This window comes from Protopterus annectens, chromosome 2.part1 (assembly GCF_019279795.1).
Source record: "Protopterus annectens isolate FY-2018-M chromosome 2.part1, PAN1.0, whole genome shotgun sequence".
Taxonomy (NCBI): Eukaryota; Metazoa; Chordata; order Ceratodontiformes; family Protopteridae; genus Protopterus; species Protopterus annectens.
The window spans coordinates 1,949,183,587-1,949,198,243 of record NC_056729.1 but is presented as its reverse complement, the minus strand read 5'-3'; the positions used below and the strand labels follow the sequence as shown (position 1 = coordinate 1,949,198,243).

At 43.1% G+C, this 14,657-nt stretch overlaps 1 protein-coding gene across 4 annotated transcripts in view; it reads left to right on the top strand.

The window, feature by feature from the left end:
• The window catches only part of PRIM2 (DNA primase subunit 2), a 2,362,887-nt gene that overhangs the window by 2,154,602 nt on the left and 193,628 nt on the right, over nt 1–14,657 (top strand). For all 4 annotated transcript variants that reach the window (XM_044063334.1, XM_044063337.1, XM_044063335.1 and 1 more), the window contains exon 12: nt 14,109–14,191. In XM_044063334.1, the coding sequence (XP_043919269.1) occupies nt 14,109–14,191 (83 nt within the window). The remainder of the gene's footprint in view (nt 1–14,108; nt 14,192–14,657) is intronic.

The following is a 14,657-nucleotide window of genomic DNA, read 5'->3' as shown; positions in this document are numbered from 1 at the left end:
GGAGCCGGTGGGATCTGCCTTTGAGCTGATGAAGAGCGTGTTGTCTGCCCCTACAGCTCCACAGAAGAATGCCAGCACTCGTCCCCCTAAAGCACCGGCTACTGTCTTGGCACCACCCATTCCACAGGACATCAGAGATCCAGAGTCTCAGGATCCCCCATTGGGTGAACCCATGTCTTCCGAGGCTTCCCAAGGATACCCTTCTGAGGAGTCCCCTTGGAAGAGAACTTGCAAGAGGAAGCACGTAGACTCATCAGATGAGAGTCCATCACTTCAGACACTGACCTCGAAGAGACAGAAGGGTCCCCACGGTCGTCCTCTGATGATATCTCATTTGCAGATATTCTAGAGATCCTGAAGCAGAGAGGCGGCTGGCAGGCCTCCACCCCTTCTGGTAAGGAGTCAGTGTACTTTGAAGGCTTTTGGATCTCAGCCTTCAGCCTCCTGGGTGTCTCCGCCTTTCGACAAGCTAATGGACTTGGTCAGTCGAAAGGCGTGGGAGTCACCTGACACAATGGAACCAGTCCCTTGGAGGCCAAGCAAATTCTTATCAGCTCCTTCCAGAAAGGATTTCCTCACTAAGGGGGTACCTGTAGATGCTATGGTGGTGGCAGCAGCCACCAAAAAGGAACTTTCAGAGACATCTTCATCTGTCGATCCTCTGAACAAAGACTCTCGAATGATGGACAGATACGGGAAGCGTGTCTTTTCGTCAGCAACCTTTATACTTTGATCGCTGAACTACCTCACCCACTTCACAAGGCTGCAGAGAGATCTCCTGAAACAACTAGGAGATACTCTACAAGGTACATTGGCTGCAGGGGTGAATGAGAAGTTCTCCACCCAGCTATTCACCTTAAATTCCATCATCAACTCCTCCATGAGGCTGATCTCTTACGCAGCTGATGGAATGAGCAGGGCAGTGGGTTCTGGAGTTTCCCTTAGGAGACACTCCAGGATGCGCTTTTGCAATTTTGCGGAGCCCTTGAAATCTACCTTTACTAATGCCCCTTTTGATGGTTCCTCACTCTTTGGACCCAAAGTAAAAGGCACTCTCACCCGATGTGAGCAGGAAGGAAAAACTCTCTGCCATTGGAGTGCGTTTTTTCGTACCTTCAAGACCTTATCCTAAAGGTCAGATGAGTGGGAAAATGTTGTTCAGAAGATCCCAGAGAGTTTTCCAGGATGCACGGGGTGAATCCTTCTCCATGGGCAGAGGGGGAGGCAACAATAGTAGACGCCACCCTATAGGCAGAGGGGGCCCACAAAACCAAGGCAACCGTGATTCATTTCGTGGACACCCCTGTCAGCGCTCCTGAAAGGAGGCCCGACTGCTCTGCTCTGGAGGTAGTCGGGGGACATTTATCTGTGTACCCAGAAGCCTGGCAAACTATCACAAGAGACACGTTGGTACTAAGAATAATATCCAGAGGATATTACATTCCCTTTTCATACCCTGTCCCACAGACCAGAACAATCCCAGATGTTCCATCCAATCTAAGGGAGCAAGCAACTATAGAAGTCCAAAAGTTGCTGCACAAGAGAGTCATCCGAGAAGTCCCATAGACCAAATAGGATTCGGAACTTACTCAAGATTCTTTTTGGTGCCAAAAAGAACAGGGGACTGGAGACCCATATTAGACCTAAGCAATTTAAACAAATCTGTCAAGAAGTCAAAGTTCCAAATGGTGACACTGCAGTCTATACTTCCCTTCTTAGGGAAAGACAATTGTATGTGCTCGATAGACCTTCAAGATGCTTACTACCACATAAAAATGGACAGGGCATCGAGAAGGTATTTACGCTTCCAGCTGGGAGCCAATCTTTATCAGTTCCAAGCTCTGCCCTTTGGTCACACCACACCCCCCCAGAGTGTTCACCAAATGCATGGCAGTAGTCACGGCTCACAGGAGGCGTCTAGAATTCCAAATGTTTCCCTGTCTAAATGACTGGCTCCTATCTGCCACCACCAAGCATCTACTCCAACAAGCCAGGGATGTGACCTTGGAAATTTGCGCTCAATTGGGTATTGCAGTTAACTTTCAAAAATCTGCTGTGTTGCCTTGTCAACGTGTTACATTTATAGGCGCAGATCTAGACACCGCTTCCTTGATAGCACGTCTTCCAACAGACACTTACAGCACTCAGGCAACAAATACTTCATCTTCTTCCCAAGACCAAGGTGAAAGCAAAGATAGTTCTAAAATTATTAAGGACAATGGCTTCCACCATAACACTGGTTCCCCTTGCCAGAATGCACATGAGGATTCTTCAATGGCTTTTGTTCTCCCAATAGTCACTTCAAGAGCTTCCTATGTCTCACCTTATCAGGATAATGGAATCATGCAAGAAGAACTTAAGATGGTGGATGCACTCCAGTCATGTGACCATAGGGAGACCCTTTGTTCCACAAAAACCTTTAGCTACAGGGACCACGGACACTTCCCAGATAGGGGGGTGGGGGGCATTATCTGGGGAGAACAGTCCAAGGTATATGGCAAGAACACGAGGCTCACTTGATATAAATGTCCTAGAGATGAGAGCAGTGCTTCTTGTGTTGTAAGCACTTCACGACTCTCTCCCTCTAGGGACAATTGCAATAGTCAGACAATATGTCTGTGGTTTGGTACATAAACAAGCAGGGGGGAACCAGATCTTTCCCCCTTTGTCGCGAGGCCCTAAAAGTTTGGCAATGGGCAGTTTCTTCCCAGTGCTTTCTAGTAGCAACGCACATTCCGGTGAAGTCCAGTGTGATAGCAGACAAGCTGAGCAGAGCAATTCTAATGCCTCACGAGTGGTCTCTCAATCAGAACATGGCGGAAAGGATTTTCCGAACATGGGGTCTGCCTTGCTGCGATCTTTGTGCCACTCCCATGAATGTCAAATGCAGCAACTACTTTACCCTAATTCCCCTGCTGGGGGAGACACAGAGAGACGCACTTGCTCACGATTGGCCATTGGGACTTATGTATGCCTTTCCTCCATTTCCTCTCATACCCAGAGTCATTCAGAAAGCACGGTCCTTGGGAAGCAGGATGAATCTCATTGCTTCTTACTGGCCTCAAGTTTGGCTCCCCTTCCTTTGGTCTTATCTTCAGGAGAAGCCTTGGACTCTGGACCCAGTTCCAGACCTTCTGACACATATGTCAAGTGCACTTCATCCTTCTCTCCATACCCTCAACTTGACAGCTTGGCTGCTCCACTTCCCAATTTAGTCAGGCTTCAGAATTTCACTCCAACAGTTAAACATATCTTGATATCCTCTCATAAAGCTTCCACCAGAAGACTGTTTTTAACAAATGGAAAAGATTTTCTCTCTGGGATCAAAACAGAAACATTTTCCCTTTTTCTGCGCCTATTCACTCTATCTTGGAATTCTTGGCAGAACTCTTCCAACAGGGTTCAGCTACAGCAACCATCAGAGTACAACTCGCTGCAATTTCAAATTTCCACATCAGTGTCACATAGGTTGTGTGGAGTCTTTTTGAAGGGTGCCTCCTTATTAAGACGTCCTTTTAAGGAACCCCTTCCTCCTTGGGACTTAAATTTTGTTCTATCTCATCTAACGTTACCACCTTTTGAACATTCATCATCTTCAGACCTCAAGTTCCTTTCCTGGAAGACCATTTTTCTGGTTGCTGTTAACATCTGCTAGATGAGTATCAGAGTTGCAAGCCCTATCAAACCGCCATATCTGATATTTCATAAGGATAGGGTATCCTTGCAAACTAATCCATCCTTTTTACCTAAAGTCTCTTCCTCAACTAACATAAATCAGTCTGTTGAGCTTCCAGTGTTTCTCTCTAATCACAGCAACAAGGCAAAATACAAATGACATCAACCGGACGTGTAGAGACAACTCAGATTCTATTTGCATAGGACAAAAGATTTTAGAAAATCTGACCAATTGTTCATATCTTTTTCAGATGCAAAAAATGGTAGGCCAGTTTCTAAAACTACCCTTTCCAACTGGCTCTCAAACTGCATTACCTTCATCTATACCTCAAGCAACAGAGATTTACCATTCAAGGTTAAGGCTCATTCCACTAGAGCACTAGCTACGTCTTCTGCCTTTCAGGCCAGAATTCCTATGGATAATAATTCTGCTGCAGCCACCTTGGGCTACTCCTCATACACTTATCACGCATTATAAAGTGGATTCGGCCACCAGGGACAGGGCCTCCTTTGGTTCCACTGTGTTTAAAAGTGAACTCTCTTGAGCCACCCAGGAAAAAGGTGCTAGGGACGCTGTCCAATCATTGTAAGAATGAAGGCGAGATAGGACAACATAACATAAAGAAGTTATGTACTCACCATATTGTTCCGTGTTTGTTGTCCATCTCACCGTTCATTCTTACAGACCCTCCGTCCTTCCCCCATCCAAGAACTCCTTGTGGACCTGATGGATGTCTTACTCCTTTCAGGAGATCCATGCTTCAATTTGTTTCCCCTATTCCATTGGGGATAGTATGTATGTATGTATGTATATATATATATATATATATATATATATATATATATATATATATAGGTTCATAGGTTCATACTAGGCTATCTGCCCTAGGGCATTTATAAGCCTAGCCAGAATGTGTTTGGCTTTCGCCACCCATTTTAAATTTATTTTGCTATGCCCTTTTTCGAGGTTAGTATACTATGCCTCTGTCTAACAGTGACACACAAGTGATACCCCGGGGTAAACCTACGATCTCCCATCCACTCATCAAGATTCCTCTTGAAGAGAGTCAATGAGGGACTCTGCCTAACCTGGACTGGGATTTTATTCCAGAGTGAAGGGAGCCTCTGGGTTATGAATCTGTCCCTCCAGCATGTCCTATTTATTTCAATGCTGAGGTTCAAGTCTCGAGCGTAGCTCGATGGGATTTGGATTTTCTGAGGTGCAGCATGTCCATTAATTTCGGGTTGGACATGGCTTTATACGTCAGGCACAGATCGCCTCTGAACAGGTGGTATGCCACTGAGTAGAGCTGGAGTTTCTTTAACTGGGCAGCATATGGCATCTGTTTGAGCCCTTTGATCCTCTTGGTGAGGTACTTTTGGGGTCTTTCCAGTTGCTGCAGGTGTCTGGTAAGGTACATCCCAAAAGGGGCATTGTACTCAATTATGGGCCTGATGAGGGATGAGTAAAGAGGCACGATGACCTCCCCTGATCTAGATGTGAATCCCTTCATGATTAGGTGGGCTATATAAAATGTTTTTCTAACCACTTTGGCCACGTGGTTGTCAAATGAGAGATTGCTATCAACTTGGGTCCCCAGGTCCCTAATTACTTCTTCTGTACTTAATGGATTACCACCTATGTGGTAATTTGTGGGCACTTTGTTTTTGCCAAAGGGGATGACTATACACTTTTTGGCATTTAGCTTGTGGCCATGGCTCTGGCACCAGTTGTCTGTTTCTATGAGGTCCTTTTGGAGGATGCTTGTGTCGGCTGGAGAGTCGATTATGGCGCCCAGTTTGCAGTCATCTGCGAGCTTGGTCAGCCACAGTCCTTCCGTGTTGGCCTGTACCTCCGAGAAATATATACCGAATAAGAGAGGTCCCAGGACTGAGCCTTGTGGGACACCACTTGTAACTGGTTTGGAGTCTGACATGGCTCCAGCAATTCTAACCATGTGGGTTCTGTCCTGGAGCCAATTTGCAATCCATCTAGTGACATAGGGGTTTATATTTAAGCTGGTGAGCTTATCTATAATGACCGAGTGGGGTATTGTATCGAAGGCTTTTGCGAGGTCCAGGTAGGCTGTGTGGACCACCTTCCCCTCGTCAATGGCCTTGGTGACTGTTTCAAAGAAATCAACCAGGTTTAAGAGGCAGGATCTGCCCTTAACAAAGCCGAACTGGGTAGGATCCAGTGTTTGTAGGTCCCCAATATCTTTATTTATGAGGTCCATGATGATCCTTTCCATAGCTTTGCAGACCAAGCTAGTCAGGCTTATGGGGCGATGGTTTCCAGGATCCGTTGAGGCACCACCTTTATGGAGAGGGACCACTGTTGCTGTACACCACTCTTTGGGCACATATCCTGTAGTAAGGCTGAGATTGAACAGTAGTTTTATGTTTGGGTTTAGCTCTTCTTGGAGTTCATGTAGGATGCAGCCCGGGACACCATCTGGTCCCATCGATGCTGTGTTTTTTGCTTTGGGGAGGGCGGCTCTTACCTGAGCATCTGAGATGTCAGGGGGGCAGCACTCTGCTGGGTTAGATATTTGCCCTTTTGGTGAGGAGCGGTGGGAGAAGTTTGCGCTGAACCTGTCAGCTAGGATGTTGGCAATGTCTGTGGGTTCGGTGTATTTTTTTGTCATATTGGACTAATTCTGAGCATATCTGGGAATTACCACCCAGGTTCCTAACATAACTAAAGAAAGCCTTGTGATTATCCTTAGTGTCCTGTGCAATTTTTCTCTCGAAGCTGGCCTTAGACAATTTTATGTGTGCCCGTAGTTTTTTGCTAATACTGATCAGTGATGCCTTCCCTTTTTGGGATTTTGCTCTATCATTTAGTAGCTTCATCCTTCTATTGTATAGTTTGTTTATGGCTGGGGTCCACCAGACAGGACGGCTGCCTTTGGAGGATTGGGTCTTGGTTTTATTTGGGATCGCATGATCCATGCATTCCTGAAGGTGTTCATAGAATGCGTTTATAAAGGATTCTGCGGTCTGGGCCGATTTTCCACAGGCCCGGGGCTTTGAAGGATTCCACCTCAGTTTTGAGGAGTGTGAAATTTGCTTTAGAGAAGTTTTTCACTGTGGTTTTCTGGGCAGGGGTGGGGTCGGGATGTGAATATCCAGTGAGATTAGTTTATGGTCTGATCTTACCAGTGAGGGATACACTTCTGGTCTGGAGCATAGAGTCCCCATGTTGGTGATGATCAGGTCCAGTATGTTTTCCCTCTTGTGGGAGTGGTAACAAGTTGTTCCATAGCATTTGAGTTTATAAATTCTAGGAACCTTTGGGCTAGGGTGCTGGAGCTAGAGTAATGCTCCCAGTCTATGTTTGGGTAGTTGAAGTCGCCCAATATAATGGTGTTTGGAGAGACCTTCATATTTTCCAGTGTTCTCAGGAAGGCCGAGTGGGGTTCCTGGGTTTGGGAGGGTGGTCTGTAGCAGGCTATAAACTGAAAGGCAATTTTACCCACTGTTAGTTGCACATGGATAGTCTCTGATGCTTCGTGCTTTTCCACCAACCTGGAGGTGTGGGTATCTTTGATGAATATCGATACTTCCCCTCCTTTTGTGGTTCGGTCCAAGTTTTGGGGCCGAAAAGCATGGTATGAGGTATAACCTGGTAGTGCTGGGGTGCTCTCAGGAGCCCTGAACCAGGTTTCTGTTACTGCACAGATATCAATGTTCTCCATACTAAGGAGAGTTTCGAAAAGTGCATCTTGAGGTTTAGACTTCTGGCGTTGAGTAGCATTACTCTTAGTTTCTTATCCCTTGTGATACCTATGGAGGTGGGTTTGTCTTTTGAGCCTTGCCTAAAAAAGGCACTATGGGGGTAGCAAGAGCCTTTGCCAATATCCGAAAGCCCAGGGGTGACAGGTGCAAGCCGTCCCTAGCGAAGCATCGTGGCTTGTCGAGCATATCATCCCAAGCTGACAGGCATTGGATCCCCTTTGAATGACACCAGTACTTAAGCCAATTGTTGAAATTGATCATCTTGTCTTCATATTGTGGCATCATTCTTGGTGAGGGTAAGATGCTGCTCAAGGTCAGGGTCATACCGGCCTGGGCTACATGCTCAGAGAGCTCCTTTATGTCTCTTTTCATGTAGTCCAGGGAGGTACGTCTCAGGTCATTCACACCAGCATGGACAATGACTGAGTCATATTTGTACTTGCCTTGGAGTGACCTGAGTGCTTGTGTTATGTGGCGCCCGACAGGCTGCTCACCGTGACCCTCTCCTTGTTCAGCCTGGTGAGCGGGACGCCAGTGTGCCTGACGATAGTCACCTATTACAAGTGTATCAGGTGTGTTGTTTAGTCTTAAGGGCTGTGACTGTTTGGCACACTGGCTTTGTGAGATATGTGTTGCACGTGTTTTGTTTTGGGGTAGCGGCTGCTTGGGTGTCTGCTTTGGAGGTCTCTGCTGCTTCGGCAGATCTTTATTTAGAGCCTCCGACTATGTTTTTGTGTGATTAAGTGTTTGGTTTGCTGTCGTGGTAGGTCTATGTGAGACTGGAATTGTAGTGAGTGTGGTTTCCTTCTCCTCCTGACTGGTTATGCCAGTACTGAGTTGAGAGAGCTTAGCCTCCAGTTTGGCTATATGGTTGCATCTCTCACATGTGTTGGAATTTGTTGGGAGGAGGAGAGGGTTGTCTGTGTACATGAGGCAGTTGTAACATTGCCTCAAGATTCCCAGATTCACCAGCTGGACCGGAGAGGAGATTGACAACTGACCTTTGGACATGCTAGAATAATATTGGGAATTCCTTAATAATTGAAAACCAGGGCCAGTGGGGAGTGAGGGTGTAGTGCTTTTAATTTTTAGTGCCGACTTATATAATTGCTTTAGTGAGCAAGTGCCAGGTAACTTAAGTGCAATGTGTTACAGGTAACTTAAATGCAAAAATGACAAACAGTAACTTTCTTTCAAGTGAAACAAGGAAATAAGTACAGTAAGCAATGCAGATATCACTAGTGATCCACAGAAGCTGAGAAGCCGTATTAGGTGGAATTAGCGTTCCGGGAAATAACAAGCAAACAAACAACAAGCATATAAACAAAGCTAGATTCAGCAGGCCTGGATCTAGTCTATGCTACAGCAAACAAGGTGTACCAATTTCGGTAAGATACAGTTCAAATATTCAGGCACTATAAACCTTTAACCAGAAATTCCCAGCTCAGAAGGGCAGAGTCCAGCCTCTTCTCCCACAAGAGTGCAGACCACAAACCTTCTTAATGTAAAATAACTGGCCTGAAGCCCAAGTGCTTAAACCAGAACTAATACACTTTAAGAATAACAGACACTGGGCTCTCAATCAGCAGTTCCCAACTTAGAAGGATGAAAGCTACCTGTCCTGCCACCACAGTGCATGCCACAAACCTTCCTAATGTAAAACAACTGGTCTGAAGCCCAAGTGCTTAATCCAAAAGACTTAGAATGATAGCTACACTTTAATCAAGTTACTTCCAAGCAGTAATAAATACAATTGAATACTTTAGAGACTCCCTGGATTAGTGCTCAAGTTACACAAACAAAGCTAGATCCAGCAGGCCCGAATCCAGTCTATGCCACAGCAAACAAGGCGCACCAACTTCAGTAAGAAGCAGTTCAGATATGCATGCACTATAAGCCTTAAACCAGAAATTCCCAGCTCAGAAGGGCAGAGTCCAGCCTCTCCTCCCACAAGAGTGCAGACCATGAACCCTCTTAATGTAAAATAACTGGCCTGAAAGCCCAAGTGCTTAAACCAGAATTAATACACTTTTAGAATAACAGACACTGAGCCCTCAATCAGCAGTTCCCAACCTAGAAGGATGTAAGCTACCTGTTCTGCCACTACAGTGCAGACCACAAACCCTCTCAGTGCAAAACAACTGGTCCGAAGCCCAAGTGTTTAAACCAAAAGGCTTAGAATGAGTTACACCAAGCAGTAATAAATACAATTGAGTACTTTTAAGATGATGCAAAAGTAAAAAAAAGTAGGTAGAAACACAAGTACAGTAAAAGCAGATGAATTTTTTTTTTTTTTTTTTTTCTGAACAAATGCTGAGATCAAAGAAACAGATTTGAGTGCTGAAACTAGAAAACTGGCTAGTTATAAGGAAAAAAAACTAAGCTAGAAGGCTTCCCTCCAACACAGAAGGGCTTGGGGGCTCAGAAGCCTACGAATAGTCTATACCACTTAACAGGAAAGGCAGGAAACAAGCTTACATTTTTTTTTTTTTTTTTTCTGTTTCCCAGATGCTCTCTTTGTACACAGTAGGAGTGCCTGAAATCAGAATATGATCTCACTGCACTCAGTTGAGTGAGCAAATGAGATGGGCCCAGAAGGAGTATCCAAACACAAATTTACAAGAGGGGCGGGCAGTTGCAAGGCCACTAAGATTAACACCAAAACAAAAACAGGGAGGGTGGGTGGGACTAACTGAAGAGCAGAGTGAAAACTTCCAGTTCAGTTAATATTCCTTCCACACAGTTAAAATCAATTTAAATACTGTATTTTTTGGGCAAAAAAAGAGCAGATAAAGGTACTTAAATTCTGTTATACGTCCAGTTGAGTATAGCAAGTTCTTAGCCAGCCAAAGCTGAGGTTTTTAAGCAGAAAATATTTCACACTGTACCACTTAAATAGGCAAGGACAGGAAATCAAAGAATGTGACTACCCCCACACCTGTAATTACTAGCAAATAACAAAATTCAGCAAACACTGACTAACTTCCAGTTCAGCTAATATTCCTTCCACACAGTTAAAATCAATTTAAATACTGTATTTTTTTGAAAAAAGAGCAGATAAAGGTACTTAAATTCTCTTATACGTCCAGTTGAATATAGCAAGTTCTTAGCCGGCCAAAGCTAAGTTTTTAAGCAGAAAATATTTCACACTGTACCACTTAAATAGGCAAGGACAGGAAATCAAAGAATGTGACTACCCCCACACTTGTAATTACTAGGAAATAACAAAATTCAGCAAACACTGACTAACTTCCAGTTCAACTAATATTCCTTCCCCACAGTTAAAATCAGTTTAAATACTGTATTTTTTTGAAAAAAAAGAGCAGATAAAGGTACTTAAATTCTCTTATACGTCCAGTTGAATATAGCAAGTTCTTAGCCGGCCAAAGCTGAGGTTTTTAAGCAGAAAATATTTCACACTGTACCACTTAAATAGGCAAGGACAGGAAATCAAAGAATGTGATTTTATATATATATATATATATATATATATATAATCTATATATATGAGTTACACCACTGCATCATGGGATACCTACTTGCCACGATCGGCTCCGAGCCCATCATTGTAAGAATGAACAGCGAGATGGACAACAAACATGGAATGCTATGGTGAGTACATAACCTCTTTTTTGCAGATGTGAGGGTCTACAGTGATTCTCCCACCCCACACCACCCCACCCCCATGATGGCTGGCATGCGAATGTGACTAGACAGAGAAAGCACATGGCGCAACCCATCTGCTGCATACCATATACCTTGATCTCAGTATGTACTAGTATTGCTGTGATCTGAGCTGCTTTCCTTCTCCTCACCAGGATGGTCAAGCAGATATTGATCGCTCATTCCACCCTTCCACTTGCTGGCTTCTCCTTTGCCTGAAACTGTAGACAGTTTTGGGTCATCTGGGTTGCAGTCAGTACCGGGCCAGTGGACTAGTATCTTGAAAACCAACAGTTTTCTCTCTCTGTCCCTCTCTCTCTCTCTTTTAGTTTCATTATTTTACATTCTAATGGAATTTTCATATTTTTCAAAACTTCTCTGGCCATCATTTCTAGGTTATTTTTGTGTAAGACCAACATTTTAACATTTTTTTTGTACCCAGCTTATGTAGTACATGCCTGCTGCCATTCTCCCTTAAGGAAGACATTTTGGCTTTCAGAGGCACAAGTAGTCTGGCTTTTGTTGCATACCTCCCATTGCTTCTTGTTTCCTTACTTAGATTCTGTGGAAGGTGTAGAGAGGATCACTTGCTCACACAGATGATGATGACCCTTCATAAGTCCCTCCTTCATTGTGAGCTTAATGCTTCCTATAAGTGTCTGGTTGTAATGGATATGACCATACAAGTTAAGTGACCTGTAAAAAGCACCATCTGGCAGCAGTACTATTTTCCAGAGAAGATTAAGAGTTGCTGCTGTCGAAAACAAGCCTAAATTGTGTTTTCCCACTGGTTTCACAATCTTATCATAAGTTAGTTTGTCCTTGTCCAAACCCTGACTAATAATCCCCCCACTTCAACCCTTCTCTCCTTTCCCAGATTTAGATAGAGTTATCCCCTCTATCACTATAAAACTGAACTGAAGATTACTCACTGCTTGTTATTCCTTCCAGGATTTAGTTATTCATTTAGTCTATTATTATTGTTATCTAGTTACTGTTTAGAAAATTTGTAGCACTGTGTTTTACTTGTTATTTCAATGTTTGTAATTAGACCGTGCTACTCAATTGTACCGAATTTGCTCCTGTATTTCTCCATGTCATGATCACCTCTACTGTATACATACCTTGATTGTTATTGTTTGCCATCTACCATGTCATTCTGTAGAGCGTTTCTCCCTGGGCCTCCGCTGAAAAAGGACCTGTGTCCAGTCGGAATTCCCTGATAAACAAATGTAAATAAATAAATATAAACCCAGAAAAGATTATCTGAGAATAATCTTTGGTAAAGTTCAATGTACTATAGAATGTTTTCAGTCACAACTACCAACCGAAGTAGATGTAGGATTACTGGCCGAACTGTTGGTGAAAACTGCTGTCACCCACACCAGGTAAGCTATTGAATCTGATTTAGTAGTTTTTCCTTCTGTCCTATTTTGTTAACACAGAATTGTCATCACTGGCACTTCCCATACTGTTGTTTTTCTCTTCTTCATTTTGTGCTTCCTGTTAAAGGATCATTGCCTTCATTTAAAAAGTAAAGCCTTTCATTTTCATCTCAGACAGCACTAATCGATTATTCTATAATCTGTCTTTTCCATCCTGTCTGGTACTTCTAAATTGTCACAAGCTACCAGTCCCTTTGGTCTAGTGTTTTTTGTCAGTGGTTAGAGATCGCTCGGTTTAGCTTCTTCATTGAATAACTCTTAAATATTCTGTAGCCCTGGGGATACATGTTGCTCATCTAACACCTTAAGCTGTCCATTGTGTTGGAATGTTATCTGTTGTCACTCTCACTGTCTAGGCATCAGTGTCTGCAGTGCAGCTACCAGTTAGTCCACCAGCAGTCTTAAGCCACTAATTTTAGGACTTCTGTAAATGAGTACATATTGTGTAGCTTCATTGTCCATCACCTTTTTGGCATTATAGTTCATTTTCAGCACTTTTATGCATTCCCTTGTTGTGGCCTTATGTGTTTATATCATAATAAGGATGGTTATTGACTTTATTCTACCTCATGAACATGAGGATGTGTGCTACAGACTGACCTTTAAGTATACCTTAAATGCCATCCTGCACAGCGGAATATTGAAACAGAAGTGCATATGTTACAGCTAATGTCACTTGGCTATCCATGCTTTGGGATGAGAAGTAATAAGCTATCATTGTTGAAATCACCAGAGTGCGCCCCTATCTTTTGTCACACCACCTCAGAGAAAACTCAACAACTGTACCTGAATTACTGGATTTGAAATAGTGAAGGTCCATAACCTAATGCAAACCATGTTGTAGCTGGTAATGTGATGCTGGAAGATGTGAAACACTCTTAATAGTGTCATCAGGTGGTAGATACTTTGCACCACATACAAGTTCGAAGAAAAAGAAGTGAATTTCAGCGGTATGTTGCAGTATCTGTAGCACAGCTTGAAAAGCTTACCTACTTAGTAGTATTCTATAGTTCAGTCACAGCATTTTCCATTTCAAAATTCTTGGGAAAGCAGCTTAATTATGTGTTATAGCCGAATTAATTATTGTCGTTCACAGTCATGTAGCTTCTTCTACCAGACAGTTATAGGTGGCCTTAATTTAGCTAATGAGTTTTTAGTTTACAAAGCAAACTGCCTTGCAGAGTCCCTTCTGATATGAAGAAAATGAGCCGAGATGAAATGTATTAGATGCCACTGGCTGATGAGGTCACTGCATTCAACTACTGTGGTGTGAAATCTTCAGAGTTTGTCCATGATAAGGTTTGTGGGTGGTTAATTTATAATAGGTACCATTGCTATATTATTAGCAGAATTCTTAGATATGTTGAGATTATGCCTAATAATGTGTTATAAAGAAGTTATGACTGATTAGATTTGTGTGCTGCAGTTTCCTGCACTTCCACCGTAGTACCATATAAAAAAGAGATTAACATTTGAGCAAATAACTGTTTCATTAATCCCTCTTCATAAATTTACATCTCTATTTCACTTCCAAAGGATGTTTTATGCATTACCTGCTGAGTCTCTCTCATTGTCTTTTTTTAGGCTGCCCATTTCGTCACAGTGATCCAGAGTTGCTAAAGCAGAAATTGCAGTCTTACAAGTTAACATCTGCAGGAATAAATGAAGTAGGTGGTATCCTATGCATTTTCTAATTGCCATTTATTGTGTACAGCTGTATATGCTCACGTGCGCAGGCACACACACACCCTGCCTATTTTTCAGTTGCGTAGGAGTGCATCAAGTAATAGTGACTCCAAAGGCATGTTTGTGAGTTTACTGTGAATTAAGCTTGATCTGCTTATAGGTGTATAGAGAGAGGTTGTAAAACAGTATGCCTGGCTTCACCTTTCCCTCTTGTTTTAAAATTAATTGTATAAATCACCAGACTAAGATGGACTCGTAGATGTTCCTATATGGTAGAAAGAAAGTTGTGATTTTTGGATTTGTTGAGCATTTGCCTTCTGAATTGCTGATACAGTGCCAAAAGTAATTAATCTGATAATCTGAGAAAGTGTCATGTAAGATCTCAGCTAGAATAGCAAATTATAAAGATGTTAACAGATACTGTGCATGTTAGCTTTCCAGAATATT